General features: G+C 59.1%; 1 protein-coding gene across 1 annotated transcript in view; it reads right to left on the reverse strand.

Moving 5' to 3' along the window:
• Window positions 1-4193: 4193 nt before the first annotated feature.
• Window positions 4194-25107, reverse strand: part of B4GALNT4 (beta-1,4-N-acetyl-galactosaminyltransferase 4) — a 31991-nt gene continuing 11077 nt past the window's right edge. Inside the window, exons 2-20 of the mRNA XM_069804424.1 lie at window positions 20028-20143; window positions 17204-17314; window positions 16480-16575; window positions 16067-16157; window positions 15613-15713; window positions 14816-14883; window positions 14277-14355; window positions 12401-12467; window positions 10732-10875; window positions 10372-10481; window positions 9934-10034; window positions 9470-9552; window positions 7483-8755; window positions 7000-7307; window positions 6588-6741; window positions 6135-6207; window positions 5887-6040; window positions 5379-5505; window positions 4194-5166 (exon numbers count right to left, since the gene is read on the reverse strand). Coding sequence (XP_069660525.1) covers window positions 5052-5166; window positions 5379-5505; window positions 5887-6040; window positions 6135-6207; window positions 6588-6741; window positions 7000-7307; window positions 7483-8755; window positions 9470-9552; window positions 9934-10034; window positions 10372-10481; window positions 10732-10875; window positions 12401-12467; window positions 14277-14355; window positions 14816-14883; window positions 15613-15713; window positions 16067-16157; window positions 16480-16575; window positions 17204-17314; window positions 20028-20143 — 3371 coding nt within the window. The 3' untranslated portion in view covers window positions 4194-5051. The remainder of the gene's footprint in view (window positions 5167-5378; window positions 5506-5886; window positions 6041-6134; window positions 6208-6587; window positions 6742-6999; window positions 7308-7482; window positions 8756-9469; window positions 9553-9933; window positions 10035-10371; window positions 10482-10731; window positions 10876-12400; window positions 12468-14276; window positions 14356-14815; window positions 14884-15612; window positions 15714-16066; window positions 16158-16479; window positions 16576-17203; window positions 17315-20027; window positions 20144-25107) is intronic.

Raw genomic sequence — 25107 nt, forward strand, 5'->3', positions numbered from 1 at the left:
CACTTGGCGTCACCGCTCCGAACCCGCCTGGCAGAAGCATTACGGGCTTTGCCAGCTGGTGCTTACGACACCCAGTGATGACAACGCCGGGACGTTGATGACAACACTGGGACGGCTTCTGTGCTTTGTTAGGAGGGTGAAAAGGGCGGCTGTCCCGGAGGAATGCGCCGCCGTCAGCAGGAGCAACGGCTGATGCCGGGGCAGGGTTGCAGGAGCTGCGGGCAAGTGTTTTGGGGTGACGGCCCCTGCTTTGATGGCCTCCCCAAGCCCCAGTGGGCTGTAAACCCCGGTGCCACGATCACATCGTGCCTGGGGACCGATGTGGGGGGGTGGACCCACCTCCCCAGCTCTGGGGGGAGGGTCCAGGGACTCTATGGGTTTACTGGGAGTCCCCCCTTTTGCCTAGGGGTCAAACCTGACCCTTTTGGGGTACAGCATCCAGGGATAAGCCCAAGGCCCCCCCGTTCTCCCACCTCAGCACCACCCACACAGGGAGCGTCGGCGGGTGCACCGAGTTTGGCAGAGCTCAGCGGGGCGCTCCCAACCCTCTGAGCCTGGATGAATCACGGGTTCCCCCCCGGGAGCAGGCGGGGAGGGTGGTTCGCTCCCCATGCAAGCTGATGCTTGCCTGCCATCCCCGTGCCAGACGCCGAGGGTCTTGAGGACATCCCCAGGAGCCCCTCTGTCCCCAGGGGATGGAGGGGCTCCCGGGGATGGCCCCGAGCCCACTGGCAGCCCCGCTCACCCAGGCTCTGCCTCCGTTCCAAGCCCCCATCCCCCTGGTGTGACACTGCCCTGCAGCTTAAAGATGGAAACTGGGGGGGTCATGGAGGGAGTTTGGCGGGGGGGGGGGTTGCGGCAGGTTTGAAGCTGAAACCAGCAGCACTCGCCTCGTAAAGTGGCTCGTTAATAGAGGAAGTGTTGGATGGGAGCAGGGATGCGCTGGGATGCTTAAAAAGCAGCAAAGCAGCAGAAAAAACCCTCAGATTTGGAGCAAAAGTGGGGGATTCCCGAGGGGATCCAGCCACATTCAGGGTGATACAGGGTTAAATAACTTGGTCTGGGAGTCCCTAAAGCAGTGAATGATTCCCCAGCCTAGAGGCACCCCTATCCCTTCCTCTGCGGGGTGACAGAGCCACGTCCCCAGGGAGACCCCAGCTCCTGGGCGCGCATTGTCCTCTCCCACCCCCTGAGCACCAAGTGCCTGTTCCCCAAAAGCGGGTCCCCAGGGAAGCCTGTGGCTGCTGGTGCCATTGGCATTTCAAGCAGGGAGTGGCCGACACAGCACCACGCAGCCTGGCCACGACGCACGTGTGCCAAGAGCCACGCTGGGGAAACCAAGGCACGAAGAGATGAGGAAAAAAGCCTCTCGGCCAAAGTTGGCCAGGAGCAGGCAGCTGCTGGATCCAGCATCTGCGCTGTCCCTTTCCACTGGGTGCATGGGGACTGGTGGCAGGGTGGGTACCACCAGTTTTCCCAGGGGACCTGCATCGGGGACAGCCACACTGATGGGTTCGGGACCGGCCGGCACGTACCTTGTTGGGTGGCCCCGGAGGGCCGTTGCCCTGCAGCATCCTCCCGGGCAGGCGGGTGCACCCCTGGGTGCCACACGGGTGCCGGGCGCCCCGGCACGGGGTGGGCGATGCCGTCTGCGGCAGGCGTGGGGCTGCGGCACGGGCCCGCCCCGGGAGCTTACCCAACCAGTCTCTTCGCCGTTGTTTTGCATGTGCGCTCGAAACCCGCTCCCCTCGCAGCCAAGTTTGCGCTTTTGGGGCTTGTGGAGGCTCCACAAAAAGCCTCGGCACAGCCAAGATGCTGGCAGGGTGGCCAGGGGTCTCGGCTGCCTCATCCCAGGCAGCAGAGCCACATCTCAGCTGCCTTCGTGGTGCTCCAAAAAATCACCGTCAGCCCCCACCACCATGGCCATGGTCCAACATGACCTTTCCACTGTACCCCCTTGAACCTCCCCAGCACAGGGCACCCATGGGTGCAGCGAGGAGGGCTTTGGGATTGCTGAAAGGAGAAGATGGAGGGGAGGCAGATCTAGGGGGGCACAGGTCTTTGGGGTGCTGGGGGCTCCCCCAGGCCCCAGGGGTTCACAGGGAGCATGTTTGTGTGCGTGGGATGGAGCAGGAGCCCTTTGAAGCCAGATAAGCCAAGAGGGAGTGCTTGAAACGGGCCAAACCAGTTCGGGGGCCATCGCTTCCACCGGCACTGCAGCCCGGGCTCCACACCACACCCGGCACTCACTGGGGGCTGCTGAGAGGTGACCCCTGGGCAAAGGCCAGCGTAGGGCAGGAGGCTGCCCAGGCCCCTGCACCTGGCCGCTGCTGCCACGTTCGGCCAGTTCTCGGTCCGAAGGCGTTGGGTGGGCTCCCGTGCTCCCCCTCGCCCTCCACCGCCGCCTCGCTCGGCCCCACGACCCAGGCAGCCCTACAGTGAGGCCGCCCCAGGCTGGGGTTCGTCTCTGCTACCCCAAACAAGCCCCAACGCCTTCGCAGCATCCCCTCGGGGGAGGGCGAGCCGCCTGGCCAACACCTCGCCCCAGCACCGGGGCTGCTCCTCTAAAAGCGGGGACCTGCCTGCACCCCACCGTCACTTGGGGCTCCAACGCCTGGCCCGGGAGAGGCTCCCCGTGGTCCCCATGACCACAGCTCAGCCGCTGCCGGAGAAGCAAAACCCCCTGGCATTTTGCTGCTGGCCCTACCCCAAGCAGTCACCATCGGCTGGCTCCAAATTGTCCTGCCCAGCAGGGCTGGACCAGTGTCCCCAGTGGGGACAGTGCTGGTGGCACCAGTCCCAGCATCAGCAGCAGCTCTGGCTTTGGCTGAGCCCAGCGCCTACTCTGATGCCAGTGGTTTTGTGAGCGCTCCCAGCTGGGAAGCTGCTGGAAAAATTGTGCCTAAGGAAAGGCAGCTTTAGGGATCCCGCTGCTGGCCCCGGGGACTGCGGGGCTGCCCACCCTGCCCGGGACTTCTCAGCCCACAAGCCAACTCCTGGTGCAGTGGGCAGAGCCCTCGCCCACAACAAAGCACTTCCAAAGTGCTGGAAAAAACAGGCAGCAGGGTGAGGAGAGGAGCCCGCGAGTGCCACATGGAGAGAAAATCCCACTGCCTGCCGAGACCATCCCCTCCCAGCAAATCCTGGGGCCAGAAGTACCAAATTAGGGATAAAAAGCCCTCAGCGCCCCAGATTGTGGCTGTTTTCTGATGGCAAGCAGGTTGCTGAGCCCACCACCTCCATCCTCACCCCAAAACTCAGCGAATGCTCAGACAGAGCCCAGGGGATGTGGATGGGGAATAAACACTTGGGGGGGGGGGAACTTGGGGGCTATCTCCCCTCTCCCAGGGCTGCTCACAGTTGTTGAGAGCTCATGGTGGAAGGCAGCAAGGACGCGGTGGTGGCAGCCCAGGGGATCTGTAGGGACGGGGTGACCCGGCTGAGGAGCAGAAGGAGCTCACGGCAGCCAGGCCTGAGGCAAAGCGGGTTTGCCAGAGCCCACGAGGCGCTGCGTGCAGCTGGGCACGTCCACGTGCAAGTGGAAAAGGTGAGCAAAGAGCTCGGGCAGGGGCTGACACGGCCACTCGGCGAACAAGCGTGCAAGGGCATGCGGGAGTGAGCGGAGCAGCTCGTGGCTCTCCCCTCGGCTCACCAGCCCCGGGGGCACCGGAGCAAGCCCCCCGTGCAGCATGTGGGGTGCAGGCAGCTCCCCGGAGGAGCCCAGGTGTGGGGCGGAGGCTCAGAAACCTCCCTGCAAGCCCAGGCGTGCATCCGGGCATCAAAACACGGCTGCTGCCTCCTCCTCCTCCTCACTGCACGAAACAGCAAAGGGGCCCCTCGTGATGCCGCTGCTGCCCGCTCCCACCAAAGAGAGCGGATCCTTGCCCCGTACCCATCCTCCTCCTCGGTCCCAGCAGGAATTTCTGACCTTGCCTCCTGGCGCCAGCCAGGCTCAGCCCAATGCTTCCACCAGCGTGCTCCCTGCAAGCTCCTCTCTCCTCCAGGACACGCCAGTGGGTCGGGGCTTCCTGAGCCCCCCTGGGTGTTACAGACAGCAGGGGTGATTTCAAGTGGGCAAAAGCATCTCCCAGCCTGCGCGGTGAGGGACAGAGGCCAACCTGGCTTTTCGTGCCCTACGCCCAGCCGAGGGCCACATCCCTGCCAAGGCGTGAGGGTGACGGAGGGGAAGGAAATCCCAGCCAAGACATTGATTTTATTTTTTAAGAATAAAAAAAAACCCAAAACAGACAAAACTTCCTGAAAACAGCTTCCTACCTCATAATTTCACAGAAATTAGCTTGGAAACGTCATTTGCTCTCCCCCTGCTCCCGTACCTGCTCTGGGCTCTGCCCTTTCCCATCCCAACCCAGCCCCCCCAGGCACAGGCAATGCCGGCCCATCGTGCCAAGGGGCTCTGCCCCCCACCCCGTACGGCTGCAGTGGCATGTCCCCACGCGGCAGGGCAGAGCCGAACCCTTTTTCACCTCCACGGTGGCTCCATGGGTGCCGGGGAGGGGAGCAGGAGGGTTTGGGCAGCCCCAGCAGGCTCATACCCCCGGCTCACTCCTGTGGGTACCAGGAGCCCCCCCAAAAAGCTCAGCTCTCCAGCCTGGCACAGGGACAAGGTGTTGGGCATTTGGGGCGGGGGGGGCGACCCAGCAAAGGGGCTGTAGAGCGAGCGCCGGCTGCGAGCTTGGGTACCACTTTTCCGCCTCCGGCATCACTGGCCCAGCACAGTCCCCGGAGACCCACCGGCTCTGGGGATCAGCCAGGAGGCTTTATCCCTCCTGACAGCAGGATGCCCATTGTCCCGGCACTAATGAGTTAATAAATTCGTTTCTGACTAAGAAATTAGACCCTTAAGAAAAAAATCACCGCCCGCTTTCACCCTCCCCGCTCCCCCCTTCCCAAAATAACTGCGGTTCATTTACGGGTGCCCTCCGTGCCAGCACCGAGGTGCCTCGGCAGAGGTTGGGGACAACCGGGCGCCGGTGGTGGCCTGCCTCCGGCGGGTGTGGGGGGGTCAGTGGCTTCAGGCCGGGCTCGGGGCGCTAGTCCTTGGGTGGCTTCTTGCTGCGGGCGTTCCACATGCCGCGCTTGGAGTGGTAGTAATGGTAAAAGTTCCTGAGACGCAAGCGCTCCACCTCCAGCCCGCTCTGAAGGACCCTGCAGCCAGATGGAGGGACAGCCGCTCAGGGGAGGGAGGGGACGGACGCGGCCCTCCCAAAGGGAGGTTTTGCCCCTTCTCTGCCACATCGCCCCGGCCTTTAGCCAGCCGGATGGAGAAGAGAGCAGGTTTCCCAGGCGATGTGCCCAAATCCGTGTGGCCAGCCCTGCCCCGGGGGGGGTTAGGGGGCTGCCAGGACCCCCAGCCTCACCTGTCCAGGAGCTCCCAGTCCTCCCCGCCCCAGCGGTCTCTGAACTCCTCCGTGTTCATCCCTCCCACGCGGTCGAAGTCCGACTTGTAGATGCCAAAGAGGCCAAAGCCGTTCACCTCCCAGTAGCCTGGAGGAGGGGGAGAGCAATGAGGTGAGGGGTGCGGGGGGACCCCAAATCCCCAGGCCATCACGTCTGTACTCTCCCTGCTACCTGGGAACCACAGGAACACCCTGTCCCAACCTCTCTTCCCACCACAGCTCTGTCCCCATCACTGCCACCTCCTGCGGGGGCGCACCGGGTGACAGCCTGGTTCTGGGGGGGCATCGCACCCTGCATGCCTCGAGCACCCTTGGGTTTGAATCCCATCTTGCCAGAGCAAAACCAAACCCATCCTCCCTGCGCATCCGAGCCCAGCTGTAACCCAAACCCAGCACCGCAGCTCTCCTCAGGCAGGCAGTGGACATTTTCCAGCTGGAAAGGTGTCACGGCAGAGGGGACCCCGCTTACCGTTGGGCTCCCGTGGGGAGCTGCCGCAGCTCAGCCTCATGACAATGGGCGCGTAGGCCAGCTTCCCCTCCACACAGTGCTTCCGGATGCTGTCCAGGATATTGGGGGGGAAATGGATGTGCAGGTCGCAGAGGAACACGATACTGTGCCCGTCCTATGGGAGGGGACAGACACAAGTGAGAGGATCAGGGCGAAACAGTTCTGGGAGAGAAGCCAAGGCGAGAGCTGGTTCCTCTCCCCCAGCTCACCTCGACCGTGTCCACACCAGCCTGCAGCCCAGCCGAGCGCTCAAAGTTCCCCGTGCGCCGCAGATACTGGTAGCTGAGGAGAGAGGACAGGGTAGTTAGTGCTGGTGATGGAAAGGGACACAGCCAAGAGGGGGACAGGGACCATCAGTGAGGAGAAGGGACCTTCTCAGAAGGGGGTCGGGTGCCTACAACTCATGCCGAGGGTGCCCCCACGGCGGCAGAGGAGGTTTCTGCATCCCCGACTCCTCTGTGCAGAAAACAAGTTTAAACCCCCAGAAAAGAGGAGGAAGCAAGGGGCAGTGAGGCAGAGACACATGCTGGGCTGGGGAAGGAAAGGCAGGTTGCGAGAGCACCACCAGGATGGCCTGTCCCACCATGAGGAGCCCCGCAGACCCCCCTTGGCAGCCTCAGTGGGAGCAGGGTGGGACACGGAGCTCGCACAGGGTGGGTTACCGGGGCAGTCGGGCATCCCGTAGGGCTTTCTCGACATCCATGTCGTCGCTGTCAAAGTCCACCAGGATGACGTTGAAGTTGGCGTCCTTCGTAGCCCCGTACAGGCGGGCCATGTCCGAGATGAACTGCTGGACCCAGCGGGCTTGGTTCTTCACTGCCAGACACAGCCACAAATGTCCCTCAGGCTCACCATAAGGGTCCTAAGAGCACCACCTTCCCCAACCAAACCAACAACCTTTCTGATTAGAAGCAATAACCTCAGCATCTCATGAGAAGAGAGAACCTCATCCCCCTTGGGCCAGCCTGAAGGATACAACCAGGGAGCAAAGGGGTTGCCTTCCCCACAGCAGAGGATGCCAAGGGCAGAGGGAACAGCAGAGACCCTGGAAAGACACGTCCTGCTCTCACCTACCAGGTACCACGAAGTGCACCATGACGTCCTGCTTCCAGCTGAGCCGCAGGGGCCGGCACAGGACGGGCTTTCCGTAGAGGATGCTCCAGGTGCTCGGCTGGGGCTCAGTGGCCCCCAAGGCCAGCCCTTCGGGGTTGGCCTCGGCGCTGTCGTCCTGCTTGCCCTGGTGCAAAAGGACGTAGACGTACTCGGAGAGCCGCACCGTCCGCTGGCCCCGCTCCGCCAGCTCCAGCTCCAGCAGGTAGCGGTTCCCCCGAGCCGTGTCCCGACGCTTCTCCACGTTGACGATCCTGAGGAGGGTGTAGATGCTACAGGGAAAGGAGAAGCACTTGAAAGCACCATCACCATGAGCTTTGCTCCCCGCAGCTGCCTTGCTCAAGGGGTTGGCCTGAACCCACCATCCAGCTCACCTGGCCCCAAGGAGCCAAGCGGGATGAAGGCACATCCCCCCGACCTCCTGCCTGCACCCAGCTCCCTCCCTACCCTCCATTCTTCTCGTTGAGCTTCTCCATGTACTGTGCCACCACATCGACGACCTCGCTCTCGCTCAGCTGCAGGTTGCCTGACACGTTGCAGCGCAGGTCGTTCCAGTCGGAGCGCAGGAGCTCAAAGTCCACCGAGCTGACGCTGAACGTCCTCTGCCAGTTGATGGAGTCTTCCAGCCAGCTGTGCTGCAGCTCCCCAGTCTCATAGCTGTAGTCCGACACCTCCTCTTCCTCCTCCTCCTCCTCTTCCTCCTGGCCCTTTCCCTCCTCCTGCTGGGATGCTGTCGTTTCTGACATCTTCAGAAAGGATGTCACCCGTGTCCCCTCTGAGTGGGTTGCCTCGGAGGAGTTGTAATCAGTGGTGGCCGCTGTCCTGCCCGGGGCAGGGGTCGTGTCCTCGTGCATCTCCCTACTGAAGAGCCCTTCGGTCCCCAGGGCAAGGAGACTGGGCAGCGCCCGCCGCTCAGTCCCTGGCTTGGACGGCTGTTCCCACCTCCTGCCACCCATACGGGCACTCTTCCGCCTGGCAGCGTCCCTCTCCTTGGAGAAGTTGCTCAGGAGCCAGGGGGTCCGGCGGCCAGGGACAGCATGGAGCTTGCTGGAGGTGATGGGATGCTTCTGAGGGGTCCTGGAGCGAAGATGGACTTTCTTGAGAGGTTTTGGGTAAAGGAAGATGCCAGGGAAGGCTGGGTCCTGGGCTGGGGCTTTGCGCTTCCCCGGCTGCAGCCTGGTCACGTAGACCTTCTCCTGGTCTTTCCGGGGTTTTTTGTCCTCCCTGGTTGCTGCAGCCTTGCTGGGACCCGGCATTTTGGCTTTGCCACCAAAGATGGGAACAGAGAGGTGGGGTTGGAGGCTCAGGGCCCCAGCATGCTTCGAAGGCGCCAGCAGCCCCAGTTCATCCTCCTCGCCCTCGCCAGGATCCTGGGGTAACCAACTGAGCATCCGCCCATGGACCGGCTCCAGCGCGGGGCCCACATCCTCCTCGCCGTGGAGGTCCTCGAGGACAGCCGCCGGACTGGCGCTGGCCTGGCGGGACATGCTCCATCTTCCCGGCTGCCCAGGCGTGCTTGCATCGTCCCGGGCCTGACCCTGCTTGTGGCGAAAGCTGTAATAGTCCAGGTCGTCTCCATAATCCCCAGTGACTGGCGGGGCCTCTTTCCCTTTGGCTCCGGGTACCGGCCCAAAGCTCTTCTCCTTGGCTGCGGGAGGTGGGTCTGTGGGCTCAGGGCTGTCCACTCCTTCCTCCTCCTCCTCCTCCTCCTCGAGGAAATCTAGGGAGTAAAGGCATAGATAAATACCCCGAGGGTCTGAGCCACTGGGCACACCCCACTGCAGCATGCTGGTCCAAGACAAGGAGGCAAAGCTTGTCTCCAGCAAGAGATTAACCTGCGAGCGGCCGCTGGGTGAGAGAGACTGAGAGCTGGCAGGCACTGACTGATGCTCACCAGGGCTGGTAGCTCCAGGCTCTGCCTGTTAACCCCTCCAAACCTTAGCCACATCTTGGCACCACTCTTGTTTCATCTGGGAGCAAACCTAGCCTGCCAGGGCTTTGCCAGGCTGCAAACCGACAGCAAAGCAGGCTCTGAACAAACCAGCTCCTGCAGGTCCCCATGAGCATCCCCAGACTCCACACCAGGTCTGGTCCCATCCTGCTGCCCACTGACCAGGCCAACCCAGGAGATGTGGGTACACAGCTTCAAGAATTAGGGAGGGCGAATCCCAACCCTAGCATCCCACTCCCATATCCCACAGCACTTTGTGGCTGAGCTGAGCAGGATGCGTGACCACGGAGCGCGCGGGACCACTCAGAGGCAAGCTGCTCTGCGCAGCCCAGCCCTCGTCGAGGCCCCCCAGCATCACTGGAGGCATCCCTATGAGCCGCATCTCTGAGTGGATGGGCTGGTGGGCAAGGATGCCAGTGCTCAGCCCCATGCCAAGCTGATGAGAGATGCCCAAAAAGCTGCCAGCGGGGAGTGGTGACTCACTGTCTGGGTTGAGGAAGAGAAACGCTCGCTGGCGTGGATCCTCCTCCTCTTCATCCATCTTCATGTACTTATAAAAACCAAACCTGGGAGACAGAAGAAAGATGAGGTCCCGGGGGTAAGGGAGGGGTGTACGCGCAAAGGGACGGGCTCGCACACACAGAAGCCCACGCAGGGAGGCGCGTCCCTGGCTGCGGCACAGGTGCCTGGGCACAGCCTGACTCCGAAGGGAGGTGGGATTCCCAAAATCCAGGAGCACTGCCAGGTCCCAAGCTGCTACATGCCCGAGAGATGGGAAGAGAGCCAGCCTGGAGGTGGCCCTTCCATGGAGGATGGAGCTTGGGGACACGCGGCTGAGGATGCATCATCTCAGCGCTGTTTCTCCAGCTCTTTGAGCACCCTGTTGACATCAGCCCCTTCCTCTCCTTCCATGTACCACCCCCAAATACCAGCCCACCAACACTTACTTCTCCAGGTAGAGGGGGGACTCCCTGTAGAAGCACTTGTTCTCCGTCTCCATGTGAGTGAGGCGCGTGAAGTCGTTGGGGTACACGAACGAGAGGTAGACCTAGGGAGACGACCATGCCACCATCACCCCGGTGCAGAGTGGGCTCACTCCGAGGAAGGTGGGGCCGGCAGGACTAGGAGCCAGAGACCCAAGGCCAGTAGTGCAGCCCCTCAACACCAAGGTGACCTCCAGCATCTCAAACACACCATGGGGCTTTTAACACAAACCCTCTCGGGTCAAGATGGGGAAGCTCAGCCTGATCCTCCAGCAAGACACATTTTCTCCTGGATTGTAACCAGGTGGAAAAATCCCTGCCCTGGGGTGAGGGCAAAGCACCCTTCTTTGCCATGTCTCCCATGGGAGCGTGACCCCATCCCTGTCACAGGGAGGCACTTACAAATTGCAGGCCCTGATAGCGGGCGATGGGGAAGTCCTTCACCACGTAGGTGGGGCTGTAGGCACAGGGCACCAGCACGTTCTCCACTCGGGAGGCCTCGATCGCAGGGGCTGAGGAGAAGCAGCCACAGCTCAGCCTCAAGCCGTGCTCTGCCACCCTCGTAGCCCAACCCACCTTATAGTCAGTAGCCCAAACCATCCCAGCTTGCCCCCCTACAGACCCCAGCAGAGATGCCCTCCACCCAGGAGACAGGCAAGAAGGTAGGAGGGATGCTCTGGGTGTCCCTGGCAGCCAGGTCCTGCCTTTTTCCTCCCACAAAACCCCATGGAGATTTGCAAGGGTCTGCTCCCAGCTGCTTACTGAGGAAGAAGGTGTCCCTGGGGTCAGACTTCAGCATGTCAGCCCCGTGCTCATCTTGCTGTGCCTCCCAGAGGTAGCTCCCGCTGTGGCTGGCCAAGGTCTGCGGGATGTGCTCCACGTGGTTCATCTTCAGGGACGATTCATCTGAAGAGGGCGAGGACAGGAGCTGAACACCAAGGGCATACCCATACGGAGCACTGTCCCAGGAGCATCCTCCGAGGTGGCATTTCCCAACCTCTCCATCCCTCCCACCAAGAGAGCTCAGAGAATTGTGGATTCCTCCTGCTGCCAGGGGCACGAGGGGAGCTGATGTGTTTGCACGAGGGCAAACCCAGCTCCTCCAGCCCTCTCACGTGCTCACAGACCCCGTGACTAATCAGCCTAATGATTATTGCCATCAACTAATGAGCACCGAGAGGACAAGGGTACAGCTGATCTCAGCCAGGCAGCCCAGCTCCCATTACGGCATCGCTCACCACGCTCAAAGACAAGGGGTGGGAATGCTCTGGGCTTTTAATTCCCAAGGACACAGGAATTAAACCGTGAATGTTCTTCCCCGTAGAGGTGCAGGTAAATGTAACATGAGCTGGTTTTGCCTCCTTGAATAGGGATGAGGGTGGCATGTTGTCCTTGGCTATCAACCAGCCCCCAGACCTCCCCAAGGGAGGTCACCTTGCTCCGGTCACCTTGGCCATGCTCAGAGCTGCCTGCCCCGAGCACCCGAGGGTGCTCCCTTTCCAGGCAGCTCTCCCTGCTGCAGAGCTGCAGGGAAACAGATGGGTCCTGAAGCAAGCAGGAACCCCCTTCCTGAGCCCCAAATTCTTCTGCTTGCAGCAGGGAAAGGCTCCCCAAACACCTCTGTGCAGCTGGCTGAGGTTGGGCTGCAACCCCTGGAAAAGCCTGGAGAAAGGGAAGGAAGGAGGACGCTCTCCACGCTGCTGGTGTCCCCCACGCCATGGGGACAGGCTCCCCACGAGTGATGTGGCTTCGCCCTGGGATGCTGCTGGGGTCTGAGGGAGCACTGAAGGACAGCGGTTGGGGAGGGAGAATTTATCTGCACGCCATCCGTCTCATGGGCACCTGCATCAATACCAGCAATACCCCTCCATCCCTCCTCTCCCCACTAATCCCTGCCTGTTGCCTGTCCCCTCCTGCCTTATCGACACCTTCCAGGGCATGTTTGATGACCGGTCCTCCAGCGTATTGAGCACTGGGGCAGGACCCATCTATCAAGTCCTTTCTTGCTGCCAGGGAAGGGGCAGGAAGCAGAAGATCTATAGATTTAATTAAACCTTGCGCCATCCATCCCTGGTTACACGACAGCTCCTCATAACTCAGGGCCAGGCCAAGGAGCCAGCCCTCCATGGTCTCATTAGCAGGGATGAGGCTGGAGCACCAGGAGAGCTGTGTTTCTGTGGCGTGTCACCTCTCCAACCTGTTTTTAGGAGGGTCACAGCACACTCCCAGCATCAGCACTACCTGCCGCAGCCCCTTGCCCCCTTCCTTACACCCAGCAGAAGCTCTGGGGGGGCTGAGAGGCTGAAGTCTTCCCCCAGGATCTGGTTTCCTTCCCAGGCTCTGGTGCCATCTCTCCCCGGCTGCACCAACACATACAGCCCCCTCAAGAGCTTGCTTGCCATGGCTGCAGGCGGACACATGTGGGCCTTACCTGTGTACAGGGAGATGTAGGAGGAGTCAATCACTTCAAACTTCAAGCTGGGCAGGAAAACTCGCCACTAGGAAAAAATGAAAGGAGATGGAGAATGAGCGAGAGGGTGGCAGGGGTTCAGGATGCAGCTGCCCAACCCCAGGCACCCTAGGATGGGTTCTCCCCTGTCCTCAGCTCCCACAAACTTGCCTGCACTGGTCCCAGCCCCAACCCTGCAGGAGGGAAACAAGGGAGAGGACTGATCCTGCCCCAGCACAGACCCAGACCCATCTCCTGCCTTTATCCTGGGTGATTTGCGATTAGTAGGCTTCCCTTGTGTGGTCAGAGAAGGGAAGGCTCCTGGAGGTGGGACACGGGCTCATGCTGCTTTCCGCTCAGGACTGCCACACGACCACCCATTGTCCTTTTGGGACAGGCAGGCCAGATCCAGCCCTGCATCAGCAGCAGCATCAATAACATCATGGGAGGCAGCACAGTCACACGTCCTGCCTCGCAGGGGAGGGATGATGCTGGGGCACAGGGCAGCTTCTCCGCACACCCCCCTTCAACCTCAGGGAACAGAGCAGGGAGGCCACGGCACCCATCAAGGACCTGAGCCAAAGCCAACACGCACCGAGCCCTACACCACCTCCCCTCCTTCCTGTGCCTCACTCGGGTGCTGCGCGAATGCACATTAACAGCAGACAAGTTTGCATTGACTTAAGAGGGTCTTCATAGCTGCCTGCGCTTATCTAACTACATGCATTTTAAAAGCATGTCTTGAGCCTTTGTCAGGACAAGCCCTCAAATGCCCGCAGGGAGAGACGCATTAGGGTCCTGCTTTTTTGTTGTCGTTGTTCCTTTCTGAACATCTGAAAGGCTTCCCTCCCTCCAGCAAAAAAATGTCTCCCCCATCTATTTGTTTTTCACAGCAGAAATGCAGATCTTATCAGGATGGAGGGAGATGGAGCCCTGGGAGGGTGAGGTTGAGCGATGGGGAGGAGAGCACCAGCGAGGAAGGGGTGTTGTCAGCCTCCCTGATGCTTTGCTGGCACAAGTTTGACTCCAGTGATTAATGACTGCTTGGGAGAAAGGAAACCTTTGCTAACGAGCCAACATCTTCCCCTCCCAAAGACAGCCCCAGCTCCTGACACACACGCTCCAGGCTTTGCCAGGGTTGTGCAGCCAAGGCAGACAAGTTCAGATTTGAAACTCACGGTATCTCTAAGGGTGAAAAGAAACAAGGGACCCACTCCATCACCCCGGCCATTTCTCCCACCACTGACGCTGGGATGCAAGCCAGCAAGGTGGTCTGCCACTTGCAGATGGTGTCCTGGGACCTGCCTGCTCTGATCTTACATGGTCTGGGCTCTCCTTGCCTGTGGCAACGGGGTCCTCAGAGAAGAAGCCCGCAGGGGACCTTTCCCCCTCTGCCAGCCCTTCTGCAGAAGACCAAGGAGAAAGAAGAAGGGATGGGACTGGCCACGTGGAGCTGGATGTCCCACCACCGCTGGAGCCTGGAGCGGAGGAAGGGCTGCTCTGTTAGCATCCATTGTGGGAGCACATTGGCAAGGCAGGAGCACAATGGAGGGACAGCAGTGTCTTCAGGTCCCAAAAGGCCATGGCACGAAAGGATTGGATGAGCACAGAGAAAAGCAGCCTGTGCCAGGTGCCCTGCACAGCAATAGCCCAGGGGCACAGGGACACGAGCCCCAGCTCCATCGGAGCAACGCTGACTTGTCCCCTCTGTGGGCTGAGCCACTGGCAGCCCTGGGAGAGGGGAAATCGTGGCTTTGCTCCAGGAGAAAGAGTTTTAACACACATCAGGAAAAGTCCTGGTGCCAGCTCTTGACAGGACAAGCCTTGAAAGGAGCACCGGGTGGGGGCATTTACTCACGCCAACTTCCACGTGGTCTGAACCTCGGTCGTCTTGTTTGTGGAGCAGCTCGAAGTAGTAGCGTCTGGAGGACATGAGGCTGCGCAAGAGAGGAAGAAGCCAGTTAGAAATCATTGCTGAGCCAACTGCTACCGCTGCCAGGGCAATGGGAGCTCCCCTGCTAGAGCAGCCATCTCGGGAAACCCTCTCTGTCTTGCTCACGTGTGGCTAAACCTTCCTGGGGCAAGGAGACTGGCAGCATGATGTGGGTATCTGCTCCCCCATCCCACTGCTGAGAAGCTTCATGAGATCGGGGGGATCCCCTGTGCCCACTTCATCATCTGCAGAGGTGGCTGCGGCCCCCAACACCTTCAAGCTGTGGACCTGGAGGCATGGTTGGTTGAAGTCCTGCCCAGCCCAGACCCCACGTGCCTTTTGGGAAGAGACCATGGCTGGGGTCTCCTCCCAGGGAGGAGGAACTGAGTCAGCATGGAGCCAGCAGCTCCGTCTCCCCGACTCCATCCACCTGGGATGGGCAGCGGGAGCAAGCACACACTTACCGCAGAGGCTTGGAGACTTGTGAGCTGAATTTGGTGAACTCTCCCGGTGCTGTCCACTCGGTGCCCAGCTGGGGGAAGGAAGAAGAAGCATGTGAGAGTACCGGGGACACTATGGGCCAAGCAGGCAAAAGGCCCAAACCCCACCAGGCTGCGAGAATCTCTCCTCCACCTCCATCAGGCACTATGCCATGCTGCAGAAAGGCTCTTCAGGCAGGAGGATATCCCAGAGGCTCTATCCCAGGGGCCATTAGTCCCCAGCTGCTGGCACTCCTGCCACAAGAACTTGTCACCAGCTAACACCACCAAGATCCCAAACAGGCATGGGTGCAATGACGGACCATGGGGTTTCCGGTTATAGGAGTTAATGCCAAGAAAATCCAGGAGCAAATATTAAATCTCCTACTCTGGAACATAAGCTGGTCTTTGGTAGCTACAACTAGGATGGGACCCAGGGGCAGAGATGGGGACCAGGCTGAAATAGCCTGGCATTTCCCAAGGGGGCAAAGAAGCAGGAGAGCTGCTTCTGGCAAAGTCACACATGGACCCTGCACCCTCCCTTTTTAAGAGGTGCTGCAGCAGAGGGACCTGTAGAAGGGAGAATATGCGGTGGCTAAAGAGCGCCCATGGATTTGAAACATCGTTAATTGAACACTACAGATCCCCAGAAGGCACTCGGAATGGTTATCAGCATGCTGGGAGCAAGGAGCCAGGCACCCCAAGGGAGGAGACGCTCTCAGTGGGAGCTCCAGCATCCCTGGTGCAGGGAAAGGCAGAGGGTCAAGGACGATGGCGCATACCTTGCCCACAAATGCAGCCAGCCGGGAGTTGGACGGACTCTCGTCGGAGCTGAGCCAGAACTCCGAATTGTCATCTGAAGCCACAGAAAACTGGAAATCCCCTGCAGAGAGCAAAGGAGAAGGTCACCACAGAGGGATACAGCAGCTCTGGTGGCATGGGCTTAGTCCCAGTGCCTCATTGTGAGATGGGGAAACAGGGATGGATGGACAGAGGTGATGGGGCCACCCCAGACCCCACATCATGGCTCTGTCCTGGATGGGTCGTGGGCCTTGTCTCCAATTGAAGCAACCAGGGAATAGAGTCTTTGCTCCAGAAAGACCCTCCTGCCTGGGAGCCAGTGATTCAGAGACTGTCTTTAAGAGCTTTTCTGTCCTCGTGTGGCCCAAGAAGGGGGAAGGTGGCAGCTTCTCCACATTGCTGCAGGGGGAGAAGTGGCCAAGCTCCATCACTCACCATCCTTGAAGGGGTGGATGTAGCCAAAAATCCTCAGCCCGTAGTTCTTCCACTTGGGCGACACAGCCAGCTTCTTCACTGTGGTGCGGGTCTGTGGAGGAGAGACAGAGATGTGAAAGCATGAACAGTTCATGCCCAGGCTCACGCCTTGCACCAACATCACCCAGCCCACCTCCTCCTTGTTATCCCAGGGTCCTGTGCCCCTGGCACCAGAGGCAATGTGGATGTCCCATCACCACCCACCTCTTCTTCTATCCCTGCTCTGTTGAGAATTACCTGCCCCAAACCAAACCAAAAAGCCTGCAAGCAAAGGTCTTGAGGACCAAGCCCACACCCAGTGGAGATCCAGCAGCACAAGGAGAAGGACAAGCGGACCCTCCCTCCAACCCACCACCATCAGCCCTGGGACTCACGTGGGGAAAGAGCGGAAAATGGAGGTTCTTCCTCAGGTGCCTCACAGCCCCTCCGCACCAGTCTTCAAAGACATGCAAGTTTGCCTTCCCTTTGTACTGCAGGACAAGAGAGGGAGATGAGCGGGGTGTCCTTCTCAAATCCCCCCTCTCCGAGGACAGCGTTAGGGCAGGCTGAAATGTGGATGTCAAGCCCTAGGGATATCACGCCCTAGGGATGTCACCTGCCCAGCCTCAGCTCTTCTGCAGCGACACTGAGGAACGGCTGAGTTCCCATCCCTGTGCCAGCCCCTGGGTCACAACACCAACTCCCAGGAGATAACCCTCCTGCTGCTACTCCTTTGGGTCCCAAGCGCACTTGGACCCTTCGCCCACCCCCAGCATCCATCCCACCGGCACACAGCCAGCACCAGGAGATGGACACAGCGTGGACCCATCCAGAGAAGACATGCGGCAAGATGTCCCCTTGCACACCCGCACAGACCGATGAGGGGGCTGACGCACACCCACAGCACACACCCGGGGAGCTCATCCTCACGGGCACCACGTTAACCCCAGGACCAGGCAGAGCCCCTGGGATGGGTGATGGAGAGCAGGGAGGAGGATGGCTGGAGATGGCTTTGGAGCCTGGCATGCTGGGGGAACATGGGCTGCGGTGTCCCCAACAAGGGTCAGTGTGGACCTCCTTCTCCACCATCACCCCTTTCGCTGCTCCCTGCCCACCTACCTGCTCATTCCAGGGCAAAGCCTGCTTGGTCAGGTTGAGTTTGGGGTGCGTTGTGGCTCGGTCGGACCGTTGGCCTCTGGAAAACCAGCCGTCCAAGTCCTGCCCATCGTTCTGCCAAGGAAGAAGGAGGGAGATATGAGAGATGGGGGAGGATCAGGGCCAGCCTGGCTGCATTTGCATGAGGTCTCCCTAGATCTAAACATTTCATTTTGGATGTCAAGCATTGCCAAACCAAGGCGAAAGCTTTCAAGGCTAACAGCAAAGGAAAGCAGGGGCAGGAGGAGGCAGAAAAATATTGGCAAGGTGTCCTGGGGAGCAGAGTTTCAAAATGTTTCAACTAAACTCATTTCCCTTCCTCTGCTGAGAGAAACTTCTCCAAAACAGTGAGTTTTCTGTTCATCCAAAATGTCTGGCCAGTCTGATGGGCTACTGGAAATGGAGTATTTTGGGCTCCATCTCCAAAAGAGCAGAAGCAAACTCTATGTCTGCTCATGGGCAGAGGAAGCAGGATGCTTCTCTGCTCCCCCTCTTCCTTTAAAGGGGATTAAGTTAATCCGATCACTTGTGTCTCGTAATTTAGAGGGATTAGGTGAGCATTCACCTGCCCCCGGCTTGCTGAAAAGGTGATGGGTGGCAAGGAAGAGCCAGGAACTTCTGGAGCCCATGCAGAGCATCCTCCTCTTCCACCACGTTGGCAGCTGCAGGCAGAGCCGGAGTGAGCCCTTGCCATCCCCGTGGGCATTGCCCTCTGCCATCACATCCCAGGAAGTGCGGGCGGAGGAGGGATGAGGGACCAGCTAGCATCTGCGGAAGGAAGAGCCACCAACCCTCTCCAAAGCGACCGCCGACCTGCCGCTGTGTCCCTTGGTTGGGGTGATGGGAAGCTGTGCCTGTCACACAGGGAGCTGGCTGGTGTCACAGCCCATCATCACACTGGTGATGCCCACATGCAGCATCAGCCCTCTCTGGGGATGGGACTGAGGGGGACGTGGATGTCCCTGCCACCCGTCTCAGGAGGATTCACCATCATTGTCCCCTGTGGCCTTGGCCAGGGAGGGAAGGACCATGCCACTCCACAAAAAGCAGAGCCAACACCTCTTTGAAAGCAGAGCCCGGCTCTGAGCCCAGGCGAGAAGAACCACAGCATCGACAAAGCGCAGTCCGTTAGGATGCACAGTGCCAAAGGAATAATTAGCAAACTTTGCCTGAATGAACTCATTAGCATCCCAGAGGAGGGGAGCGGTGCCCTTGGAAGATGTTATTAGGGAGGTGGCGTAATTGTGCCGTGCTTGTTGGAAGGATTCACCCTCCTCCCAGGGAAGCCACGATGCAATTCCTGCTGTCCCCCTCCGTCCTCACCCAGCACCAGTCTGTATTTTCTCCGGGCACGTCATTTTCCTCCTTTGCCCATCTGCCCCTTATTTATGAGGAGCTGGGAAAGATCAGAGCAGGGGTCGTCCTTTCTCGCCCATCCCCTGCCTGCCAGCCAGGCGCAATCAGCCTCTTCCCCATCCGTATTTCTCACTGCCTAATTGCTGCCTAGCCTGAAGCCAGCTCTCCTTACTGGCACATGGCTCTCTACACCCAGCGCCTGGAGAAAACTCTCTGTCCCTCTATGGAGAGGGACTGGGATGGGTCTCCATCCCATGGGTGAGACGGGTAAAGAGGACAAGCCACTGGCATCCCTGCCCTGCCTCAAAGATAAAGAGCCAGCTGTGTCGACAGCAAGATCCGTGGTTGGGAGCTCACCAGGAGGAAAGTTTTCCATCTCCTTTTTTGAAGCAGCATTTTTTTGCTCCAGTTTGCAGAGTCCTTTCGAGCCAAGCTGTTTGCTTTCAAACTGGAGTGAACTTTTCCCCCGCCTTCCCCAACAGAGGGGACTATTCACAGCCCAGCTCTCTGCAGCTGGAAACAGGGGGTGGGTTATTTGCTGAAGGTGGGGACAAACCAGCCTTTTAATTGCAGAGCCAGTGATGCTGTAGATGTCCAGCAGCTGCAAAAGACACTGGGCAGGGCGAGGCATAAAGAGATGGGCACTGAGGAGGTCTGGGTGCAGGGACTCGATGCTTTCCCCTCCCTCCAGACACAAAACACTCACCTGTGCTCAAAGTACCATGGCTTGGGAACAGCCCAAGCAATGCCCACCCCGATGGTGACTCGCTGTCACAGGGACCTGCAGCAGTTTGGCAGTGACCTGCTGTTGGGACGGGGCAGGGGACACTATGTGGTTTCCCTCTCCTGCCATCCCACCTGCCTGCCCTGCTCCAAAGCCTCTTGGTGACAACAGATTGAACAGGGTACAGCAGGGTGTCCTCATGGCTACAATGCCAAGTGCCTCCTGGGCTGTTAGCAAGGAGAGATCCTCTCTCTGGATTCTGTGTGGAGACCACACCTGGGGTACACTGGGTCCAGTTTGGGGTTCTCCAGTCCAAGACAGACAAGTGGAGGTTAGCAAGACGGAGCAGAGGACACAGGAGAAGGTGGCTTTGCCCAGCAAAGCAGGACTTTATTGCCATCAACAGCTATGCAAGAGCGGGGTGCAGAGAAGATGGTGCTGGACCCTCCTCAGAGAAGCACAGCGACAGGGCAAGAGGCACAAGGTGCAACACTAAAAGTTTCAATGGGGTATTAGGGTTTTTTTTAATTCACAACGAGGGCTGTTGAGCAGAACCAGAGAGGTTGTGCCCTCTCCATCCTTTGATCTACTCGGATGGACAAGGCTTGGGGCACCCTGCTCTAGCTGGCCATGTGTTGGATAGGGGACTCAGATGAGCAACCTCCACGGGTCCCTTCACACCCGACCGCACTGCGGCTCTCTGCTTACCATCAGCTCCTCCTCATGGCTCTCGCTGGAGTCCTCGGCGTTCCTCCGCCGTGCCGACACCTGGGCTGCCACCGGCCGCCTGCCGGGATCAGTCACCTCCCCCAGCCTCTCGCCATCTGTGAGGGGAGCAGAAGAAGGAGTGAGACCACAGCCACCTCCCACGTCCTCCCCATCCCAACATCGCTCCTCTTTTGGGGACACCCCCTTGCCCTGGCAGGGGGAAGGGCAGGTGCTGCCATCGCCGCTGGTCCCAGTGGGGAGGGACATGGGGGATGATGGCACGGGACAATGGCGGGGGGCTCTGGCTGCGATTCCCCTCATTACATTTGTACTAAGCAGCTTGCAGCAGCTCATCAGCATCAGGTTTAATTACACCCCCCGCAGCCCAGCTCATGGCCCTTTACGTAAGAGACAGCCGGGATAAGCTCCTGTGGGATCTCACTCCCCATCCATCCTCAGGGACACATCCCTGCTCCCCTGTCCCTCCAGTCCCCAGCTCTCCTGGTGCATCCCACAGCTCTGCCCAGAGCACACTGGCTTCGAGCACCCCCCAGACATATGCTCCCCAAACCCATCTTCCCACTCCCCAACACCACACTAAATGCACCATCGTAAAGACCTCACTAACAGCCCTGCTGCAGATGACTTTGTTACCGTGTGCTGCATTAATTATCCCCAACCTACAGACTCCCCTCTGCAGCTCACACCCATCTGCCCTGGGCTGCGAAGGGAGGGTTTCTTTTAAACCACCCTCACTTCCCAGCATTAAAATAACTGACTTCCCCCCAAATAATGGCACAGTCTTGGAAAACATATTAGTTATTGGGGGGGGGGGGGAAACATCCTCTATCTCTGACATAGCAGGTGGCTGCCTCTGAACTTTTTAGACAGGCACCCCAAAACCTGGTGGGATGGGGGGAGTTTGCAGTTCAACCGTTGCTTCTGGTGCCGGTGCACGGCTCAGCTCTACATTTCAAACCAACATCAAGGGAAGCTCAAGGCAATGCTCGGACAGGAAGGTGTCTAAGAACACCCATGGGTCCCCCCAAAAACCAGCCACCCCCATATCACAATAAGGGGGAGCCCCAGACGTTGCGAGCAGCCCCACAGCCCTGTCCCCCAGCTGTGGGCCTTGCAGCAAGGGGGTCACCAACACCCTCCAAAGGGTATGGCAAGACGCTCTCCAGTCCCTCCACACCCTCTTTCCGCCCAACAGCAACTCCTGGGGGGGTCCTACCCCCCCAAAGTGAAACAGCCTCCCTGTGCTGGGAGCTGCTGGCGTGGCTTCAGACCCCGCAGCCTGGCCAAGGAGGGGCTTGGGGTGCCCCTGGAGCCCCCCACCGCATGCCTCCCATGCCATTAGTATTCCAGCAGCCGCGCAGCTGGCGTCTCCTTGGAGATGGCAGCACAAATCCCATCCCCACCGCAGGGACAGGAAATTAAGCTCTAAAGCCCCTTCTTCTGCTCTCAGCCATTCTTCAGCCCCTGGCAGCTCTGACTCTCTCCTGGCAGCTCCCTGCCTCCCTCCAGCCACCCTCCTCCCCTTGCCCATCTTCATCCCCGCACCGTTCCTCCCGTGGCCCCAAGGAGGGTGATGGGGAGCATTGCAGGGAGGAGCGGGACCAGATCCAGCACCCTCCTTTCATCTTCTCCGCTCTCAAGACCCCCCATCACTCCTAGGGATGCTCCTGCCAGCACAGGCGGTGGAAATAAAGCCAATCCTCGCTGTGCTGAGGCTGCAGATGCTGCTACTCCGGCACAGAGTGCCAGGGACAGCGTTATTTCCTCCCCACTGGACACGAGGAAGATCTCGGTGCATCCCCAGGGACCTGCCAAGGGATGGGATGCAGCAGCCAGCTCCACGGTACCCATGCAGGGTATCTTTCCTGGCCTTGGAGGAGATGAACCTGTCTCATGGGATTTGCCAACTCGGCATCCGTTTGCGATGCAGGCTGGGGGTGCCACTCTGCAAGTCCTGTCCCTGGGACAGACTAAACCCATATGGGCCTCTGCTGCCAAGCCCCGGGTCCAGGTGAGCAAACCCGAGCCAGCAGCATTCCAGGCTGCATCTGCAGGGGATGGCTGGACATGGTCACCCCCACTTCACTCAGTCCTTTCCGCTCACCTCTGGGTACAGCATCCCAGTTTGGGCCCCTGCTACAAGTCATTGGGTAAATCAGAGAGACATTATTTGATATAAATTGGAGCAAAGCGGGGAAAAAAGAAACGCGTTCCCCCCAGCAACGCTGCGCAGGCTCCATCCTTGCAGGCTCTCAAGAGCCAAAACCATAAGCCCCTGCTCGCCCTCCACCCCCATCACCCAGCTCCAGCCCCATCAGGGACCCTCTCAAACTCAAGCAACTCCTCTCAGCCACCACAAAGGAGCAGGATAGGGCTTGTGCTCCCTACTTCGGTTTGCATCTAAATTAAACGCTGCCACCGCTGCTCTGGTGGGGTTTAAGTAACACCGAGCCTCAAAACCTGCGTGCCTTCAGCAAAACCCTCTCTCTTCTTGGTGGGGAGGCTAGTGCTTGCATCCCTGGAGGAGTGAAAGCGCCAGCAAAGCCCCAGAAAAAGGCTTCCAGGCTTCTGCGCTGATGTTTATTCCCCTGCAATTTAAATATTGGATAGGAAAGTCAAGGGCAGCCTTAGCCAAACACCCAAATGCTAATCAGCCTGTGTGGGAATGGGAAATAAATGTTGCCCTTGATAAGGGGAAGGAAAAGCCAGCACCTTGTACCAACAAGCATCACCTTGCTCCCCCCTCAAAAAATCAAGCCCCTTTGGTCTGAACCTCACCCCTGCAACAGAGGAGCGGGTCAGGGGGTACAAGAAGAGGAGGGAGAAAACAGCACCAGGAGGAAGGAGGGTTTTGGTTTTCCCCAGCTTGGTTTCCTCCTACGCATCCTCCCAGCGCCCTCCGGGACTGCTCGTTTGCCGTGCCCAGCCCGGCTGCTCCCCCTGCATCCCTCCGGGATGCAAAGCCATCACCGCTGCTCTGATTAATTCTGCTAACCTGCCTCTTTTTCAAGGACCAGAAAGAGCCGCATAAAGGCGGGTAGCAGGGGGTTGAGAGGATGGGGGAAGGTCTGGAGGATGAGCAAGGGACCTGCTCACTCGGGGACGGCATTACCCAGCGGGATGCTCGGCAGGGATGCATTAAGAGCTCTTCCCCCAACAAGCACGGGAGCTACACTAATGCTTTCAGAGCAGCGCAAGGAGGGGTCAGGAGATGCGCATGCCATCGCATGAACCATCTCCAAGTCACAGCAGCCTCCAGACAACAAGCCAGGGCCAGAAGCGATCCTCAGGATGAGACCGTGGGTGCAAGGGACCAAGTACCAACCCCATCGCACGGCCCAGAGACCAGGGTGATGCCTCTCTGGGAGATAAGAGTTTCCCCGTTATCACAGCCGTATAAACCCCCTGCTGCCGCCTCCCCCCTCCGCCGGGAAGCACAGAGGGCCTTTCACACAGCCAGCTCCTGCCTCCCCACCTCCCTTCTCCTCCCCTCCTGCTCGGCTGACAGCACGCAGCTAGCTCGCCCCGAACACAGCCCCTTTCTTCGGTTGGGTTTCGGAGCCAGGATTTCTCTTGCAGCTTTCTGGACCCTTGCCAAACCCTCCAACGTGGTTAGAGATGCCCCCTCACTTATGCTTCCTCCTGCATCTCCTAATTGCTTCTAACGAGTCTCCCCTCCACAGTCACTTGCTGCGAGCTTGCTCTGCTCTCACCCAGCACATACCCAAACCAGTCACCCAGGGATAAACCCAGACACGGCCCAGCGAGCCAAGATGCCTCGGCACAGGTAGGGGAAAGCTCATAGGAGCATCCGCAAAAGGATCAGGGCTGGGATTCCCAAAATCCCCAGCTCTTGCCCTCCAGCTGGATGCTCAGCCCTGATGAGCTCTGGCTGCTCAACGGGAAGGGTCCCACGGGGAGACATTGGGTTGGACAGGCTGGTCCTGGTCATCAGGCAGCCACATATGGAATGGATGGAGCCACCGGAGAGAAAGTGCCGGGATGGGACAGTGGTCGGGCAATGCCTTGGCATGCTCTGCCCAGCTCCAGCTACTGCCAGGGCTCTGCTCCCCATCCCAGAGGTGCCCACATGAGGATGAAAACCCCTGAGCAGCAGACTCCGAGGACTCTTCGGGGATGAAGAGCATTGGCTCGGCAGTGGGCATGGCCCTGGAGGACGAGGCAGTATGTCGTGGTTTAACCCCAGCCAGCAACTAAGCACCACGCAGCCGCTCACTCACTCCCCCCCATCCAGTGGGATGGGGGAGAAAAATCAGGAAAAGCAAAACTCCTGGGTTGAGATAAGAACGGTTTAATAGAACAGAAAAGAAGAAACTAATAATGATAATGTTAACACTAATAAAATGACAACAGTAGTAATAAAAGGATTGAAATGTACAAATGATGCACAGGGCAATTGCTCACCACCCGCCGACCGACACCCAGCCAGTCCCCCACCTCCCAGTTCCTAAACTAGATGGGACGTCACATGGTATGGAATACACTGTTGGCCAGTTTGGGTCAGGTGCCTGGCTGGGCATGAGAAGCTGAAAAATCCTTGACTATAGTCTAAACACTACTGAGCAACAACTGAAAACATCAGTGTTATCAACATTCTTCACATACTGAACTCAAAACATAGCACTGTACCAGCTACTAGGAAGACAGTTAACTCTATCCCAGCTGAAACCAGGACACAGCACCACCCAGGACCTCGGAGCATCCTCCCATCCCACACGGGTGCGCAGTCAGAGTCTGACCCTGCTTTGGTCCAGGCTGTGTGCCCTGGTGAGCAATGCTGAGCCCTTGGGGCTTCAGGGGTGAGACTTCTTCCTTTGGGAGAGGTCTCCTGCAGCAGCACCAGTGGCAGCTGCAGACCCTTGGGACCCTTATTCTCTCTTTTTTCCCCCCAAAACAGAGCCTGAAGGGCGCCAAGCACTTGGGCTCAGCCAGTGAGAGGAGAAATGACACACCCCAGTCCCAAGTTCCCAAGCACATCAGCTGGGTGGGATTCAGGGCACGGTCCCAATCCCTTTCCCACCAAGCTGATGCTCCAGAG

This window comes from Haliaeetus albicilla, chromosome 16 (genome assembly GCF_947461875.1).
Source record: "Haliaeetus albicilla chromosome 16, bHalAlb1.1, whole genome shotgun sequence".
Lineage (NCBI taxonomy): Eukaryota > Metazoa > Chordata > Aves > Accipitriformes > Accipitridae > Haliaeetus > Haliaeetus albicilla.